Source organism: Emys orbicularis, chromosome 6, assembly GCF_028017835.1.
Source record: "Emys orbicularis isolate rEmyOrb1 chromosome 6, rEmyOrb1.hap1, whole genome shotgun sequence".
NCBI lineage: Eukaryota > Metazoa > Chordata > Testudines > Emydidae > Emys > Emys orbicularis.
The window spans coordinates 70,985,745-71,006,182 of NC_088688.1; the positions used below are offsets into that span (position 1 = coordinate 70,985,745).

At 43.4% G+C, this 20,438-nt stretch overlaps 1 protein-coding gene across 1 annotated transcript in view; it reads left to right on the plus strand.

Moving 5' to 3' along the window:
- The window catches only part of APC (APC regulator of WNT signaling pathway), a 172,165-nt gene that overhangs the window by 102,099 nt on the left and 49,628 nt on the right, over positions 1–20,438 (plus strand). The window contains exons 7-8 of the mRNA XM_065405978.1: positions 261–374; positions 14,544–14,627. Coding sequence (XP_065262050.1) covers positions 261–374; positions 14,544–14,627 — 198 coding nt within the window. The remainder of the gene's footprint in view (positions 1–260; positions 375–14,543; positions 14,628–20,438) is intronic.

Here is a 20,438-nt window from a genome sequence, read left to right on the forward strand (position 1 = left end):
ACATATGTTGGTGTCTGAATCCTCCTTGCATGTTGTGGTGTGGTCTTTTGTTTAGACAATTTACATGATTTACAGGAAAAAATCTAGCCATTGGATAGTAGCATGTATCCTTGTTGATAACCAATAACGTTTTATTTTAGTGTTCAGTTTTTGTCTAAATTTATGAAGTTCCAGTATGAAATTAATTGTTCTGCATTTGTTCAGGATAGTTTTTATCCAGAATTGCTTGCTAAAATGTCTTTTCCATGTTTGGATTCCAGTTCTCTTTGCAAACAGACATGACAAGAAGGCAATTAGAATATGAGGCGAGGCAAATCAGAGCTGCCATGGAAGAACAATTAGGTACTTGTCAGGACATGGAGAAGCGGGCACAGGTAATTTTTTTTTTAAACTAGGTTTTACTTTTTAAAGTTAAACTGAATAGAATGGGTTATCCTTATGATTTTATTAAATTATTGGTGATTGTGTCTTTGAAGTGTTTATGAACATAGCAGTGTCTTAGAGTTTTTCCATGTAGAGAACTTTTTAAATATAAAAATTGGTATCAAAACGTGTATTGTACAGAATCCCTGCTCTCTACAGTAAATGAGCAAATATCCCACTACTGGATTAGTAGAAGACTTAGGAGCAGTTCTGAGAACTTCTGAGGTAGAAAATCCCTCCAAAAGGGGAGTATTTTTAAATATTGGTTAATGAGTATTATAACTGTAATTTTAATTAGCATGTGTCTGAAACTGCCTTTTTTCTATTTTGCTTTACTGTCTTCTTTTAGTTTGCATTATTGAGTTTAAAATAAAATCCCACTGCTTTTGTTAAACTGTCACCAAAGTACATGTATAAAGGGCTAATCATTAAGTCCAGATGAACCAACAAAAATATATTCATACTCACTATACCCATAAATCCCTGTTTGCTCCAGCAAAGGGTGGTTTTGCCTTCATGAATGCATGAAGAATTTTGCAAGCAGACCATTTCACCCATATTTGAAAATAGAACCCAAAATGGAGTTATGTGGCACCAGAAATGGAAATTATCAATTGCTGACTGCTCATGCAGACTACTGTCACTATGTCAATGTTGGATAACCTTCATAATTCATTACCACACAGTTCCAAAGCACGAAAGTAAATAACTCAGCAGAATAGCATGCTTTCTTGTGACTGAAAGTTTTATCAAAATGAATTAATCAAAATAATATACTCTTCAATCTTCATTTTCTTCATTGAACTCTCACTTTAATACAAAATACATATGAAGTAATTTTAATTAGTCGAGTGTCTAATTATTTTTAAGAAGCTTTTCATAATGAAACAGGTAAACAAACTAGTGGGACTTTCCTAGTATCCCTGGTTTATGTAAAATTCATTTTTGGCAACATAATCTGTAGTTTCTCATTTTAGGACTCAGTCTGTCAGGTGTGTAGATTAAGGCTGTAGGAGAAAGCAATGTTGAACCGCCAGCAGAAGTGTTAAAAAGAGTCCTTTATTACGCACACTTTGGTACAGTGAAGTAAGCTGAGTGGGCACTGTAACCTGGATGCCCAGCTTTTATGGGCACTCAAAAGAGCCACTTCTGCTGTTTGAAATAGGAGTAACTGATGTATTTAAAATGGGATATCATATCTGGTCACTGGTTTTAACCTTTAAACACTCTGCCTCTCTCTTCTCTCCCCTCATTCCCCAACTGTAGCTGTATTACTTTGAAAGGATGTTATCTCTAAGTAGCTACCTCCTTATATGTTCTGTTTTCTGCTGGGAATTAACATAGGTAGATCTTAGTTCATGAGACCCTTCAAAAATGTTCAGTGTCCTGTTGATTGTAATCACAGCACCATCCTTGTATTTCTACAAAATTCAGAGAAAGAATGGAAGACATGTATGTGTGCAAGAAAACTATAACTTTCTTCTGAACATGAACTCTAGCTCATCCTGGATTTTTCATATCAAGGGTAGAAATTATGATATTAAAAATGGATAAAAGTTAACTGGTTTTCAGATAACTAGGAGTAAACTGACACGTTGATAGTGAACTCTATGTACATTAGTTCACCATAGTGTTCAAGTAATATAAATTAGGCTATTCATACTTGTAACTACAGTGAACTCATATATTCTGCAACTTTCATTCTGCTCCACAGTTTTCTAAGCTTTCAATGTCTTCTGTCAGAATGTATATCTGAAGCAAGCACAGACAGCTCCATAGCAAATGAGAGAGAGGATGGTGACTATTAAGGGACTTGAAAGTGAAGATAATCAGCTTATGTTCGTTGCAATAGAAAAGGGGGGGAGTCAGAGGAAGGATTCAAAGAAGGGGGTGATGTGGTCAAAGCAGTGTTCTTAAGAAAATTATTTTTGCAGCAGCATTCTGAATAGATATGATTGGGCCAAGAAAGCATTTGTGAAGGTGTCATCACTATAAAGGGAAGGGTAACAGCTCTCCTGTGTACCGTACTAAAATCCCTCCTGGTCAGAGACTCCAAAATCCTTTTACCTGTAAAGGGTTAAGAAGCTCGGGTAACCTGGCTGACACCTGACCCCAAGGACCAATAAGGGGACAAGATACTTTCAAATCTTGGGGGGGGAAAGGCTTTTGTGTGCTCTTTGTTTTAAGGTGTGGTTCGCTCTTGGGACTGAGAGGGACCAGACATCAATCCAGGTTCTCCCCATCTTTCTAAACAAGTCTCTCTTATTTCAAAATTGTAAGTAAAAGCCAGGCAAGGCGTCCTAGATTTACTTTGTTTTCTCAACTTGTAAATGTATCTTTTACTAGAGTGTTTATCTTTGTTTGCTATACTTTGAACCTAAGACAGAGGGGGGTCCTTTGAGCTCTTTAAGTTTGATTACCCTGTAAAGTTATTTTCCATACTGATTTTACAGAGATGATTTTTACCTTTTTCTTTAATTAAAAGCCTTCTTTTTAAGAACCTGATTGATTTCTCCTTGTTTTAAGATCCAAGGGGGTTTGGATCTGTATTCACCAGGAGTTGGTGAAAGGAAGGAGGGGGGAAGGGTCAATTTCTCCTTGTTTAAGATCCAAGGAGTTTGGATCTGTATTCACCAGGGAATTGGTGCAAGGTTTTCTAAAAGCTTCCCAGGGTAGGGAATGGTGGCAGCGGACCAGAACTAAGCTGGTAGTTAGCTTAGAAGTCCTCATGCAGGCCCCTACATTTGTACCCTAAAGTTCAAAGTGGGGATACAGCCTTGACATGGTGGCACAGCGGTGGAGATCGTTTTAAACCCAAAAGCCAGTAAGAGATTTTTTTTTTCCTTCTAGCTGCTTGAAAAGCAGAGCTGAAGGTAGATGCATATCTTATCTCTCCTTGCCTGAAGGCAGAGGTGTTAAGTTTTTTTTAACGAGGGCCTTTGTTAAGAGAAGGGTTCAAAGTAAGAAAACTTTGACTGGTAAAAGGAATTTACAAGCTGAATTGTTTTTTTTCTTTTTACATCCTCGTGAGTAGCTAGTTAGAAAGTCTCTGTTAACTCAGCAACAGCCAGAGCTAAGTACATCCCAGTTTCAGTCAACTGCAGAGGGGTGTGACCCAGCACAAGAAAACAGGAAAATGACTACCAACGAAGTAGCTAACAAAATAGAACTGGCCAAACTAGAAGCAGAAGAAAATGAAAGAAAACATCAGAGACTGCTTCAAATTAAAAAACTTGAAATAGAGGCCCATGAAAGAGAAGAAAAAGCCAAAGAGGAGGCCCACAAGAGAGAGATGGAGCTGGAAAAAGCCAAAGAGGAGGCCCATGAAAGAGAAGAGAAAGCCAAAGAGGAGGCCCATGAAAGAGAAGTGAGAGCCAAAGAGGAGGCCCACAAGAAAGAGATGGAGCTGGAAAAAGCCAAAGAGGAGGAGAGAGAAAAAGAAAGGAAGCATGAACTGGAAGTAGCAAGGGCTAAGCAGGATGCATCAGACCATCCTAGCAACTCCTCTCCAGGTACCACTTCCCATCCCAGAAAATTCCCCACCTACAAGGCAGGCGATGATACTGAGGCCTTCTTAGAAAATTTTGAAAGGGCCTGCCTTGGATACAGCATCGCTGCAGACCAGTACATGGTAGAGCTGAGGCTGCAGCTCAGTGGACCCTTAGCAGAGGTGGCGGCTGAAATGCCTAAGGAACACATGAACAGTTATGAACTTTTTAAAAACAAGGCCAGACTCAGAATGGGGCTAACACCCGAGCATGCCCGTCGGCGGTTCAGAGCCCTAAGGTGGAAACCAGATGTGTCATTTACCCGGCATGCCTACCACATTGACAAAAATTGTGATGCCTGGGTATCAGGAGCAAATGTTAAATCTCTGGAAGATCTGCTTTCCCTAGTAAAAATGGAGCAGTTTTTAGAGGGTGTTCCTGAGGAAATAGAAAGGTACATCCTAGATAGGAAGCCCAAAACTGTAACCGAGGCGGGGGAGATTGGAGCCAAATGGGTGGAGGTGACAGAAAAGAAAAAAGCTAGTAGCAGTTGGAGCGAATATCAGAAGGGGCAAGCCGAAACAAAACCTTATCACCGGGGACAACCCAAGGCCCCACCCACATCCCAAGGGAAACCCCAGACGCCTTCTCACCCCACCACACCAGTCTCCACCAACCAACATCGCCCCGGTGATACCTTAGCAGGGCGATGTTTTAAATGTAATGAACTGGGGCATATAAAGGCTCACTGCCCCAAGAACCCCAACCGATTACAGTTCATTACACCCCAATCACACCAAAGATCCCCAGACCCAGATGCCTCTCTCATACCCTCGGAGCGAAGGGAAACCTTGAGAGTGGGCGGAAAGAAGGTTATCGCTTGGAGGGACACTGGGGCACAAGTGTCAACTATCCACCAATCCCTAGTGGACCCCAAACTCATCAACCCGGAGGCTACAGTGACAATTCAACCCTTTGTGTCACAGTCTGTAACCTTGCCTACAGCCAAGTTGCATGTCCAGTACAAGGGCTGGTCAGGAATGTGGACTTTTGCAGTCTATGACAATTATCCCATCCCCATGCTGCTGGGGGAAGACTTGGCCAACCATGTGAAGCTAGCCAAGAGGGTGGGAATAGTCACCCGCAGCCAGGCTAAACAAGCTTCCACCCCCATCCCTGTTCCTGAGCCGTCCACTAGGGCCCCGTCTGTGTTACCAGAGACCCAAACAAAGGTGGTGGAACCGGATCCCCTGCCAACGACTGCAACAGCCGTAGTGGATCCAATCCCAGAGACCCAGCCAAAGCCAGTCCCAGAACTGGAACTGGCAACGCAGCCAGCACCAGAACCATTGCCAGCACTGAGTCCAGCGCTTGCAAGCCCGTCTACAACTCCAATGCCAGAGGGCACCAGCGAGTCTGAACTGGTGGAAGCAGCAGATAATCCTACCCAAGAGGCTCAGCCAGAGCCTGAAATACCACATAGTGCACCAGCGGACAGCGGTTCACAGTCAATGGAAACAGCCCCAGCACCTGCATCGCTTCCAGAGGGACCAAGCCCCAGTCCACAGTCCAAGGAGGAACTGATGTCTCCAGCATCAAGGGAACAGTTCCAGGCCGAGCAGGAAGCAGATGACAGCCTTCAGAAAGCTTGGGCGGCGGCACGGAGCACCCCACCGCCTCTCAGCTCTTCTAACCGATCCCGGTTTGTTGTAGAAAAAGGACTTTTATACAAGGAGACTCTTTCTGGTGGGCACCAGGAAGACTGGCATCCTCAAAGACAGTTGGTAGTTCCCACTAAGTATCGGGTAAAGCTCTTGAGCTTAGCCCATGATCATCCCAGTGGCCATTCTGGGGTGAACAGAACCAAAGACCGGTTGGGGAAGTCCTTCCACTGGGAGGGAATGGGCAAGGACGTTGCTAATTATGTCCGGTCTTGTGAGGTGTGCCAACGAGTGGGAAAGCCCCAAGACCAGGTTAAAGCCCCTCTCCAGCCACTACCCATAATTGAGGTCCCATTTCAGCGAGTAGCTGTGGATATTCTGGGTCCTTTCCCAAAGAAGACACCCAGCGGAAAGCAGTACGTACTGACTTTCATGGATTTTGCTACCCGATGGCCGGAAGCTGTACCTTTAAGCAACACCAGGGCTAACAGTGTGTGCCAGGCATTAGCAGACATTTTTGCCAGGGTAGGGTGGCCCTCCGACATCCTTACAGATTCGGGAACTAATTTCCTGGCAGGGAACATGAAAAACCTGTGGGAAGCTCATGGGGTGAATCACTTGGTTGCCACCCCTCATCACCATCAAACCAATGGTCTGGTGGAGAGGTTTAATGGAACTTTGGGGGCCATGATACGTAAATTCGTAAATGAACACTCCAATGATTGGGACCTAGTGTTGCAGCAGTTGCTTTTTGCCTACAGGGCTGTACCACATCCCAGTTTAGGGTTTTCACCATTTGAACTTGTGTATGGCCGCGAGGTTAAGGGGCCATTACAGTTGGTGAAGCAACAATGGGAGGGGTTTACGCCTTCTCCAGGAACTAACATTCTAGACTTTGTAAGCAACCTACGAAGCACCCTCCGACACTCTTTAGCCCTTGCTAAAGAAAACCTAAAGGATGCTCAGGAAGAGCAAAAGGCCTGGTATGATAAACATTCCAGAGAACGGTCCTTCAAAGTAGGAGACCAAGTCATGGTCTTAAAGGCGCTCCAGGCCCATAAAATGGAAGCGTCGTGGGAAGGACCATTCACGGTCCAGGAGCGCCTAGGAGCTGTTAACTATCTCATAGCTTCCCCCACCTCCAACATAAAGCCTAAGGTATACCATGTTAATTCTCTTAAGCCCTTTTATTCCAGACAACTAAACGTTTGCCAGTTTACAGCCCAGGAAACAGATGACGCGGAGTGGCCTGCAGGTGTCTACTACGAAGGAAAAAGGAATGGTGGCATGGAAGAGGTGAACCTCTCCACAACCCTGGGACGTCTGCAGCGACAGCAGATCAAGGAGCTGTGCACAAGCTTTGCACCGATTTTCTCAGCCACTCCAGGACGGACCGAACGGGCATACCACTCCATTGACACAGGTAATGCTCACCCAATTAGAACCCCACCCTACCGGGAGTCACCTCATGCCCAAGCTGCTATACAAAGGGAGATCCAGGACATGCTACAGATGGGTATAATCCGCCCCTCTACCAGTGCATGGGCATCTCCAGTGGTTCTAGTTCCCAAACCAGATGGGGAAATACGCTTTTGCGTGGACTACCGTAAGCTAAATGCTGTAACTCGTCCTGACAACTATCCAATGCCACGCACAGATGAGCTATTGGAAAAATTGGGACATGCCCAATTCATCTCTACTTTAGACTTAACCAAAGGGTACTGGCAAGTACCACTAGATGAACCCGCTAAGGAAAGGTCCGCCTTCGTCACCCAGGCAGGGGTGTATGAATTCAATGTACTCCCTTTCGGGTTGCGAAATGCACCCGCCACCTTCCAAAGACTTGTAGATGGTCTCTTAGCGGGATTGGGAGAATCTGCAGTTGCCTACCTCGATGATGTGGCCATTTTTTCTGATTCATGGACAGAACACCTGGAGCACCCGGAAAAAGTCTTCGAGCGCATCCGGCAGGCAGGACTAACTGTTAAGGCTAAAAAGTGTCAAATAGGCCAAAACAGAGTGACGTACCTGGGGCACCAGGTGGGTCAAGGAACTATAAATCCCCTACAGGCCAAAGTGGATGCTATCCAAAAGTGGCCGGTTCCAAAGTCAAAGAAACAGGTCCAATCCTTCTTAGGCTTGGCCGGATATTATAGGCGATTTGTACCACACTACAGCCAAATCGCCGCCCCGCTGACAGACCTAACCAGAAAGAAACAGCCAAATGCAGTTCAGTGGACTGATGAGTGTCAAAAGGCCTTTAACCAGCTTAAGGCAACACTCATGTCTGACCCTGTGCTAAGGGCCCCAGACTTCGACAAACCGTTCCTAGTAACCACAGATGCGTCCGAGCGGGGCGTAGGAGCAGTTTTAATGCAGGAAGGACCGGATCAAGAATTCCATCCTGTCGTGTTTCTCAACAAGAAACTGTCTGAGAGGGAAAGCCACTGGTCAATCAGCGAAAAGGAATGCTACGCCATTGTGTACACGCTGGAAAAGCAACGCCCATATGTTTGGGGACGGCGTTTCCAACTACAAACAGACCATGCTGCGCTACAGTGGCTTCATACCGCCAAGGGAAATAACAAAAAACTTCTTCGGTGGAGTTTAGCTCTCCAAGATTTTGATTTTGAAATACAACACATTTCCGGAGCTTCTAACAAAGTGGCTGATGCACTCTCCCGGGAAAGTTTCCCAGAGTTAACTGGTTAACAATTGTTCTTGTAATGAAACATATTGTTAGTTTTTATATAATCAGTAGTATGTCTAAAGGTACATGTGTCTTGTTAACTCTGTTTTCTCCTAGAACTCCAGGAAGAAATCACAGCCAGTGTGGAACCGAACGTCCAACACTATCTGTGATTTGGGGGGCGTGTCATAACTATAAAGGGAAGGGTAACAGCTCTCCTGTGTACCGTACTAAAATCCCTCCTGGTCAGAGACTCCAAAATCCTTTTACCTGTAAAGGGTTAAGAAGCTCGGGTAACCTGGCTGACACCTGACCCCAAGGACCAATAAGGGGACAAGATACTTTCAAATCTTGGGGGGGGAAAGGCTTTTGTGTGCTCTTTGTTTTAAGGTGTGGTTCGCTCTTGGGACTGAGAGGGACCAGACATCAATCCAGGTTCTCCCCATCTTTCTAAACAAGTCTCTCTTATTTCAAAATTGTAAGTAAAAGCCAGGCAAGGCGTCCTAGATTTACTTTGTTTTCTCAACTTGTAAATGCACCTTTTACTAGAGTGTTTATCTTTGTTTGCTATACTTTGAACCTAAGACAGAGGGGGGTCCTTTGAGCTCTTTAAGTTTGATTACCCTGTAAAGTTATTTTCCATACTGATTTTACAGAGATAATTTTTACCTTTTTCTTTAATTAAAAGCCTTCTTTTTAAGAACCTGATTGATTTCTCCTTGTTTTAAGATCCAAGGGGGTTTGGATCTGTATTCACCAGGAGTTGGTGAAAGGAAGGAGGGGGGAAGGGTCAATTTCTCCTTGTTTAAGATCCAAGGAGTTTGGATCTGTATTCACCAGGGAATTGGTGCAAGGTTTTCTAAAAGCTTCCCAGGGTAGGGAATGGTGGCAGCGGACCAGAACTAAGCTGGTAGTTAGCTTAGAAGTCCTCATGCAGGCCCCTACATTTGTACCCTAAAGTTCAAAGTGGGGATACAGCCTTGACAGAAGGCCAGAGAAAAGGATGTTGCAGTAATCAAGACCTGAGATGATGAGTGCTTGGAAGAGAATTTTAGTTGTGTGGATGGATAAGAAAGGCTGTTTCTTAAAGATGTTAAGCAGAAAGAATTGGCAAGATTTAGACTTAGCATGCATGTGAGGACCTAGAGAGAGGTCTGTGTCAAAATCAATGCGCAGTTGACAGACCTGAGTAAAGTGATCAAAAAATGAGGTGGCAAGTAGGGTTTGGGTGGGAGTTTAGGAGCTCTGTTTTAGCCATGTTGAGTTTAGCAGAAGCTAAATACACCTCTACCCCGATATAACGCGACCCGATATAAGGCAGGTTCACATACAAGGCAGTAAAGCTCTGACACGCTGCTCTAAGCAGCGTGTTAAGGGTGCCGGGCCAGGCCGGGGCCAAGAGGTTGGATAAGGGGCAGAGGGTCTCGGGGGTGGTCAGGGGCTCCCCCCCCCCCCCAAGGTCTGGGAGGCAGGTGCTGTGGGGGGGCACTTTTGGGGGCCCCAGAGTCCCAGAGTGGGCCCTGGGGATTAGCGGGGGGCCGGGAGCAGCCCGCTCTGCTTCCCTCGCCCCAGCCCCAGCCGTGTTGCTCGGGGGAGGGGGCTTGGGGGAAGGGATCCCCCCCCCCCGCACTCACCGGCAGCAGCGGGAGCGGAGCAGCCCGGCTCCAGCCCGCTCCACTCTGCCACCTCCCAGACGCGGCGCTCCGCTTCCCGCCTCAGGTGAGTACGGGGGGCCATCTTTTCCCCAACCTCCCGGCACTCACCTGCGATGGGAAGCGGAGCACCGCGGCTGGGAGCTGGCAGAGTGGAGCGGGCTGGCCACGTCGCTCCGCTTCCCACTGCAGGTGAGTGCAGGACCTTTCCCCAGCGACACGTCTGGGGCCTGGCCAAGGAAAGTGGAGCAGGCTGGGGCCGTGTTGCTCCACTTCTCGCCGCAGGTGAGTGCGGGGAGGTTGGGGAAAGCTCTTTAGCTCTTTTGACTACCGCTGCACACTGAGCAGATATTTTCAGAGAACTATCCACAATGACTCCAAGATCTCTTTCTTGAGAAGTAACAGCTAATTTAGACTCCATAATTTTGTATGTATAATTGGGATTATGTTTTCTAATGTGCATTACTTTGCATTTATCAACCTTGAATTTCATCTGCCATTTTGTTACCCAGTCTTGTGAAATCCCTTTGTAACTCTTCACAATCTGCTTTGGACTTAACTATCTTGAGTAATTTTGTATCATCTGCAAATGTTGCCACCTCACTATTTACCCCTTTTTCTTGATCATTTATGAATATGTTGAACAATATAGGTCCCAGTACAGAGCCCTGGGGGACACAACTACACCTGTACCCCAATATAACACGACCCGATATAACACGAATTTGGATATAACGCGGTAAAGCAGCGCTCTGGGGGGTCGGGGTTGCGCGCTCCGGCGGATCAAAGCAAGTTCAATATAACGCGGTTTCACCTATAACGCAGTGAGATTTTTTGGCTCCCGAGGACAGCGTTATATCGGGGTAGAGGTGTATTTACCTTTCTCCATTCTGAAATTTATTTATTCCTACCCATTATTTCCTATCTTTTAACCAGTTACTGATCCATGAGAAGACCTTCTCTCTTATCCCATGACTGCTTACTTTCCTTAAGCCTTTGGTGAGGGGCCTTGTCAAAGGCTTTCTGAAAGTTTAAGTGTACTATATCCCCTGGATCACCCTTGTCCACATGTTTGACCCCCTCAAAGAATTCTAATAGATTGGAGAGGCATGATTTCCCTTTACAAAGCCATGTTCTCTCTTCCCCAGCAAACTAGCAGAAGAAATACAAATTAGAATATAGATATACACCTCTACCCCGATATAACATGACCCGATATAACATGAATTCTGATATAACGCGGTAAAGCAGTGCTCCGGGGGGGGGGCGGGGCTGCGCACTCCGGCGTATCAAAGCAAGTTTGATATAACGCGATTTCACCTATAACGCGGTAAGATTTTTTGGCTCCTGAGGACAGCGTTGTATCGAGGTAGAAATGTACTACAGTAACTAAACTCTGTGTGAGAAAGTTTGTACAGCATTAACCAGTGCTACTAATCCTACTTTTTTGTGCTTTTCTGGTCACATTTTTAATGCTATTTTTTCCCTATTTTTTATAGTAAAACTAAGGGGAAATATTAAGTAGACATTAATGTGGGTGTCTATAAATAAGATGTTCAGTATTTTGGAACAAAATTTAATCGCACGATCCAGAGTGCAATTTTAGTTCTGCTCATGTTTTTCTGAACGTCTGAGAACTTTATACCAAAAAACAAAAACAAAACAAAAAACCCAAGAAAACAAAAAAACACCAACTTTGATCTTATAGTTGATTTGATTTTGTATGTGTGTCTTGACTCCTTCATACCCAGTGTGATTTCAGTGGAATAGCTGAGTTCACAAATTCATCAAATAAAGGCTGATTAAAAAGGACAAATTCTGAGTATGTCATGAGGACTCTTCATTTTTGGCCTAAAAAAAAGGTTAAGGAAAACCACCTGTCTTTCATAATCTGTTCTTTGTGCCTGAGCTTTTCCCATTTTTTCCTTAACTTTTTCTTTCCTTTTCGTTTTGTCTTTTTTCCTCTTAGCTTTCCTACATCATAAAACAGTAAACAAATGTAAAATGTCCTCTTATGATATGGGGAATATGGCTTTATATAGTACTTACATATTTTATTTATTTCATTGAAATGTTCTTTTTCCTTACTGTGACGGGAACCCCGGGGTACCACCTGGAACTGTGGGACTGCTGTGCCCCTTTAACTCTCCAGGCTGGGCTGTCTCACAGAATGCTATGCCAGTAACAAGCAGCAAAACCCCTCCAGGCACTGATCACTCAGCCATCAGCATGTGGAGTCCCACACCCAGCTAAATTGCATGAATGTTCCCTGAGCCACTCATAAGTCATATAGAGAGGGGCACCAGCAAATCACCCCAGCTAGAAATATGCCATCTTACACTGCTCAAGATTCCATTGGACAGTGCAAGCTCATTAATTAGTTCGCCACTTTGTCAAAGGAAAGTGGACATGTGCCAGCTTTTGTAATCTGAGCTGAGATTCCCCCAAGCACTTCAAACACACAGTTTTAGATAAATATAAAACAGATTTATTAACTACAGAAAGATAGATTTTAAGTGATTATATATAGCAGGCATAGAGATCAGAGTTGCTTACATCAGAATAAACTCAGTCTAAATTCTACAGACTAAGCAAGATTTGAATCAAGCAGTCTCTCACCCTAATAGATGTTACAGGCAGTTCAAAGTTCTCAATACACAGGCTGGATTCCCTTCCCAGCCTGCGACCAATCTCCCCAGTTCCAAGTCTTTGTCTTCCAGATAATCTTCCAGGTGTTGAGGTGCAGAGGAGAGAGGCCAAGTGATTATGTCACTGTCCCTCTTTTATACTTTCTTCCAGCTGCTAGAAAAATTCTTGGTGTGATGTGGCAGGTAAGGCAGCCATCATTGTGTACGCCCCCTCTTCAAGAAGTCTTTGGGATAATGGATTCTTCTTGATGGGCCATCAACGCCTGTCTGGCCAGTGATAGTTGCCCCTTTGTTGCTACTGAAAGGCCCCAGCTGTGGGCATCTCCCAACCTCACAACATATTTCAGTAACACATATAGCAATACTTCATAACTTCACATTCAATGATAGTACATACAATTCAACAGGATATTAAGGTCCAACAGATCAAGACTTTTAAAATGATACCTCACAAGGCATGCATTGTACAAAACATATCATAAACATGTGACAGTGGTGAACATGGGAGATCCAGGGTGCTACTTTGAGGTGTGTCACATATATACATTTAAAAAAACCAGTTCAAATATTTGGAAGCAAGGGGCACTAATGCTTGCAAAACTTAAAATTAAGCTACAGGTATTTAAAATTAGGTTTTTAAAAAGTCTACACTCAAAACTATTTCATTGTTTCAAAACAAGAAACAAGATTATAGATTATAACATTTTACCTAAAACTTCATTAAAAGGACTTTAACAGAGCTATGCTGAGCTAAAACTACAGTAGAAACTATTTAGTTTTAGTTAGGGGTATATTGTACAAGTCATGGACAGGTCACAGACTGTGAATTTTGTTTACTGCCCGTGACCTGTCCATGACTTACTAAAAATACCCATGATTAAAATGTAGCCTTATTCATAAGCACCAAAAAAATTATCAGGCAGTCCTTCCAAATGTTTTAGTTCCATTCTTATGAGTAAGCTGAATATGGACATTTACAAAAATGCTTCAGTCAGAAAAAGGTATTTCCAAATATTTCAGTATTCTGTGTGCTCACAGTAAGAAGTCATACAGAGTGGAGTAACAATATGATGTGACACCCACAACTGGTCACAGGCTAATTACTTACAAACTGGACTTTTTATAGCAGCAACAGAAATACCTTTACTCCCATTTACTCCCAAATGTAACTCCCATTTTGGGGAGGATCAAAATGTTTTCTCAACCCTAAAACTATGAGAGAGATCTGGTTTTAGTGTCTGTTAATATCAGACTGTTACTCTTGAGTTCTTTTGAAGTTTACATGTATTTTTTTGCTTAGTTTCCTATTGTTGCTACTTAGCAAGACTTCTGTATATAACACTGTCTTACTGCCTTTGATTATGCAAATTGGTGTTTCTGAAGTCAGTTTTCAGTTATGTGGAAGTAATTGTGATAGGGCTAACACAGGATTGTAGTAGTACACATAGTTTGACCAAAGAATGGCTAATAAATAATACATGGAAGTTATTCAACATTTTACAGACTGAAAACACTCTGCAAATGTAAATCCTTGCAACACCTCTGTATAGGATAGCTTTGTATTTAGTTTTATCCATATTTTACAAACAGGGCATCGAAGACGGTGAGGTGAAGTAACTTTCTCAAGACTACACGATACATCAATGAGAGCAGGAGGAAACTGTTTAGGGGGGGAAAGTGTATTCTGGCTAATGTGTCTCTTACCATACTTTGATAGTTTATATAGTATGTCAGTTTAAGAATAGATCCAAATTAATGTCAGTTGTAGTAAAAATCCAGCTGACAATTACATTGTGTAAAGTATTTTCATGTATGCCTCTTTTCATGTGTATGCGCAGTTACTGAAATTATCACACTAATAAAGTAGTTCTGTTTTCTAGTCAACAGTTTTTGCCGTAAACTCTCTTTTCACATTGTCATTTTCTACAGTAAATATTTCTTTTTAAAAAAAACTATAAATTTGAAAATTTATTCATTTTTAGATAAGGGTGGCAAGAATTCAGCAAATAGAGAAGGACATACTTCGTATACGACAGCTCTTGCAGTCACAAGCCGCTGAAGCAGAGGTTAGTGAGGATGTGCTCACGTGTGTTTGTATGTTTAAAACAAAGCAAAAAGTAAATCCTACAACACTTAATAGAATGAACTGGTGGGCTAGAATATTTTGGCTCAAAAAATGACATGTAATTACAGTATATCTTGATGTTGGTTCCTCTGCTATAGTCTTTCTTTTCCTAGTCTTATCTTTGTGGGGAAGGAAGAAATTAGGGTTACCATATTTCCACAATCAAAAAAGAGGACGGGGGTGGGGGGGAGCCCCGCTCTAGCCCTGCCCCCGCCCTGCCCCGCCCCCATCCACTCCCTCCCACCCCCTGACTGCCCCCCTCAGAACCCCCAACTGCCCCCTCCTGGGACCCCTGCCACTAACTGCCCCCTATCTAAGCCTCCCTGCTTCTTGTCCCCTGACTGCCCCCTCCTGAAAACCCCCCCACCCTAACTGCCCCCCTAGGACCATACCTGTCCCCTGACTGCCCCAACCCTTATCCACACCCCCACCCCATATTCATACCCCCGACCCCAGACAGACCCCTGGGACTCCCATGCCCTAACTGCTCCCCGCCCCCTGACAGGACCCCTAGAACTCCTGACCCATCCAACCCCCTCTGCTCCCTGCCTGCCTCGACCCCTCTCCACACCCCTGCCCCCCTGACAACCCCCCCGAACCCCCAACCCATCTAACGCCCCCTGCTCCCTGCCCCTGCCTGCCTCAACCCCTCTCCACACCCCTGCCCCCCTGACAGCTCCCCCCCCAGAACTCCCGACCCATCCAACCCTCCCCCCGCTCCCTGTCCCCTGACTGCCCCCCTTCTCCAACTCCCCGGCCCCCTTACCGTGCCGCTTGGCTTAGAGCAAGTGTCCTCCCCCTCCCCCCCCCCCGAGCGCTGCCGGGCGGCATGCTGAGGCTGTGGAGGAGGGGGGAAGCGGGGGAGGGGGAGGACACTGCCAGCCCCGCCGCCGCGTTCCCTCACAGGCACACTGCCCCGCCCCCCAGCGCTGCTGGGCGGCGTGCTAAGGCTGCAGGGCATGGGGGGAGCCGGGAAGGGGCTTTGGCTGCCAAGGCCCCAATGCGAGCGGCGCTCGGCCGCTCTGTCAGCCGCTTTTCGACATTTTTAGATTTTTAGAAATCCCCCCCCGGACGGCTATTTAAAGAGCGAAAAGCCGGACATGTCCGGGGAAATCCAGACGTATGGTAGCCCTAAAGAAATATTAATTTTGCTGCTAGTACTACTGTTCTATTGCTTCAGCCAAGAAAATGGGTGCCTCTTGCTTTCTGAACCATTGTAGCTTTATGAATTAGTCAGTGGGAATTGCAGCTATAGCCTTCTGTCTTCCTTGGCAGTACATTTTAATAACATTACTTCAATGTACTTCAAATGAGCTAAAGCTAGAGATGCAGAGAGCAACCTGGGTTACTGCTGCTCTACAGGTCTGGTGAGTACTGATATTTCAGTTAAAAATCCAGGTTCAAGAATTCAATAAAGAGACAAGACAGCAATGGCTTAGAAAGGTTGGGCTGAGATTTAGCAAGTAACTATTATAGCCAAACTATTTGGTCAAAGGATTTGCCGTGTTGTTTTCCTAATATATCTGACAAGTTGGAATATATTAATTCTCTTTTTAAATGTAGAGATCTGATGAGGCGCTACATGGTTTGTTAATTTTCTGAGAAGTACAGATGGGAAAAGCGTGAATGCTTATCCAGTTTGTGTCAGACCTTATTTTAGAAGTCTTATATCACACTTCTACAGGAAAATGCTGTTATATAAATAAAGATAATGGGATTCCTGTGCTATTACATGCCAAAGTCTATTATAGTGGTCACCGGTAGCAACCACTATAGTTAAGTTGTAAATCAGTTTCCATTATGAGCCATTTTACATACTTGTATCTTACCCAAACATTCACCACTGGGGCTGAAATTTTCCATAGTTGGTCTGTGTCCAAAATTGTGTTTTTAAGTTCAAGAAAATTTTCGCCGTTTTGGAATTGAAAGGATAAAAACTAGTTTTTTTCTAATATAAAAAGAGTTCTGATTGTTTTTCAGAGAATAACTAACAGAACCTTGAAATTATAGCAATGACTATAATTAAGGTTGTCTAACACTTTCCATTATAAGCCACTGTTTTCAGTGGCTTATAACTTAGTCATACTTTAAACATTTTCCCTGCTTGCTTTATGCCTCAGGCTAACTTTGAGTTTCAATGGCAATGGTTCAACCATTTCAGAGAATGAAATGGTGGGGGTGGTATTTTTTTCTAGTGGCGAGGAATTTTTGGTTTATGTGTGATGGTGGGATGTTTGTTTTAATTCGCAACCATTTCTTTGAATGCTTCCAGCACTTCCTTACTTTGGAACAGGAACTTGAAATTTGACTAGAGTAGTACTGGGGCGAGTTACCTTTTGCTGTCCCCATGAAAATCTTCCCAGATTTGGATGAGTTATTAAAACTTCTGAAAATGATTCTTTGCACATGCTCAGAAGAGCTTGTTACAGCAGGGGTTCTCAAACTGGGGGTCGGGACCCCTCAGGGGGTCACGAGGTTATAACATGGGGGGTCGCGAGCTGTCAACCTCCACCCCAAACCCCACTTTGCCTCCAACAGTTATAATGGTGTTAAATATATAAAAAGTGTTTTTAATTTATAAGGGGGGGGTCGCACTCAGAGGCTTGCTATGTGAAAGGGGTCACCAGTACAAAAATTTGAGAGCCACTGTGTTACAGGCTTGTTGCTAAAAACTTCAGACATGCCACTGTACTGAGCATGCTCTAGCTTCACTGATCTGTCTTCATGACAAATGCATTGAGCATTCTCCCAGTCACACTAAGTCTCCTATGTAGAATGCACAAAGCTAAAGATTGATAGGAGGAACACAGAAGCCACATGGAAAGGTGTACTGTGTTAGAACCCAAGGGGAGATGACCATGAGTTCTAGTCTCAGTTGTTCCACTGACTAATATTAATTCTGTGCACTTCACAACCCTTATTATTGAGCAAGCCGTCATAGTCCTACTTTAGGAGGAAGACAAGTATCTTTCTTCCATTTTACAAATAATGTTAACTGAGAGATTATACTAGGTCACATCTGGCAGAGCTGGAAATAGAACCCTGATTTAGAATCATAGAATATTAGGGTTGGAAGAGACCTCAGGAGGTCATATAGTCCAATCCCCTGCTCAAAGCAGGACCAACGCTAACTAAATCATTCCAGCCAGAGCTTTGTCAAGCTGGGCTTTAAAAACATGAAGCCTGAAAGGAGTACAGTAGTCTGGAAAGGTTGAGAGCCAGTGTACTAGACCACATTCCCTTTATAGCTAGGAATAGAAACCAGGGTTCCTGATCTCTAACATTACTTTTCTGTCTAACAAATTGTTGTGTAAACCACAAAGAGGGTCACAACTGGCTGTCAACCTTTCCAGACTAATGTATCCCTTTCACGAATCTAGCTTGTCTTGTGTACCCCCAAGTTTCACCTCACTTAAAAACTACTTGCTTACAAAATCAGACATAAAAATACAAAAGTGTCACAGCACACTATTACTGAAAAATTGCTTACTTTCTCATTTTTGCCGTATAATTATAAAATAAATCAATTGGAATATAAATATTGTACTTACATTTCAGTGTATAGTATATAGAGCAGTATAAACAAGTCATTGTATGAAATTGTAGTTTGTACTGACTTACTTCGCTAGTGCTTTTTATGTAGCCTGTTGTAAAACTAGGCAAATATCTAGATGAGTTGATGTACCCCTTGGAAGACCTCTGAATACTCCCAGGGTATATGTACCCCTGGTTGAGAATCACTGACAGAGAGGACAACAGCTTCCTGCTGCTACTACTTACTCATTTAGCTCAATTGGTAGAGATTTGTGCTTTAAAGGTCTTGGGTTCCAACCCCACTGATGACCCATGTGATGGATCAATATGGTTCCACATGATGGAATTTCTCTCTCTCAGATGAATGTTAAGGTTGGATAGTCAGGACTGAAAAGTTAGGAAATGCCAGAATTAGGGGTACTGGTACAAACTTAATTTGGCCCCCAGTGCTTAAATATTATAATGCAGTTTTAATTACTTAATTCTTTACTGTTTGTTCTGCAGGACCTCTGCCTACTTTAGTACACAAGATAGACAGAGAATGAGGTAGAGCAGGGGTAGGCAACCTATGGCACGCATGCCGAAGGCGGCAAGCGAGCTGATTTTCAGTGGCACTCACACTGCCCAGGTCCTGGACACCGGTCTGGGGGGCTCTGCATTTTAATTTAATTTTAAATGAAGCTGCTTAAACATTTAAAAAACCTTATTTACTTTACATAACAACAATAGTTTAGTTATATATTATAGACTTATAGAAAGAGACCTTCTAAAAATGTTAAAATGTATTACTGGCACGCAAAACCTTAAATCAGAGTGAATAAATGAAGACTCGGCACACCACTTCTGAAAGGTTGCCGACCCCTGAGGTAGAGAGTTGCAAGAAGAGAGAGGATATTCTCTGTGCATGTAAGGCACAGAATGAGGATCCCGGAGAGCTAGGTTCCCGCTCAGCTCTTCCATAGACTTTCCATGTGCTGATTTTGGCAAGACTATCACAATGCATACTCGCAAGGGGAATGAATTAAAGTTGCAAAGCAACCTTAATACTCTCATTTCCTAGCTCTTGCATGCTTGTCCTTGCAAACTTGCAAAGCTAATAGCTTGAGAATTCCCAGTATTGAATTATGTTTCCTTTTTTCCTCTTCCCGTGTTGCTCTGACATTGACTTGAACCACCGATTCCAGCAATGTAATGTAAAATATATTATTTACTATTAATTAACCTTGTTTACTCTAGAACAAAGAGGAAACAATACAGCAGCATTGTCATAATGGGAGCCAGTTCAGATTTGCCTAAAGACCAATAGAGCTTATTTAAACTACAAATAGGTTTTGTTTTCTTTTTTAAAAAACAGCACCATAAATCTTTAATTTGTTTGAAATGTCTGGTTCTTTCTCTTATACAACTTCACTGGTGTTTTTGCTGCAATATATATATTTTTGTAATAGATTGCTTTCAATTCAGTGATACTCTTGTTGTGTGATATTTAGCAGGTTTTTCCCCACTTTTGATGTAGAAAAAAAATCATTGCAGTTCATCTTTATTTCAAGGAGAAGATTAGTTTACTGTCCCTCACACTTCCATCTTCCATGTCGCAAATGATGTCACTTTCTAGTAAGATGCTTACTAGTGATGGGAGGGAAACCCAGAAATTACCTTTTTAGTGTATGGGTTTTTCTTTAAATATGATGCCTTTTTTATTATTAGAAAAACATAATCCTTGACACATTAATTTTCGGAATGCTGTGTTGAACAAAATGATTGAGCTTTATTTTAAAGATCTGATTTTTACAGTAAATTTGTCTCTAAAAATCTGTTCTTAACCCTGGCTTGGTCTCAGAGAGAGAGAGAGAGAGAGCAATCAATGGTACTATCCCTCATGACCGAAATACACCTTGTATACACATTCAAAAGTGCTTCAATCGATAGGGAGTCCACGGTCAATTGATGTTACCTTGATAGCTTCTAGGGGTAAAGCCTCGAATAACTGAGGCTTAAATGATTTTTTTTCTGCCACTGTGGATGCAGCACACTAGCACATTCAGTGTAGTTTTATCTAGCAACTATCAGAGCTGACAGCTCCCTCAGCAGGCAAATTAAGCAGTTCAACAGATAGGCCCTGTCCCTGCACCCTACCATGCCCCCTTCAGTGATCTCCCTACACAGGCCTTCTGCCATGCAACAACCCCTCCGTAATAGCCACTTTCCAGTAACAGCT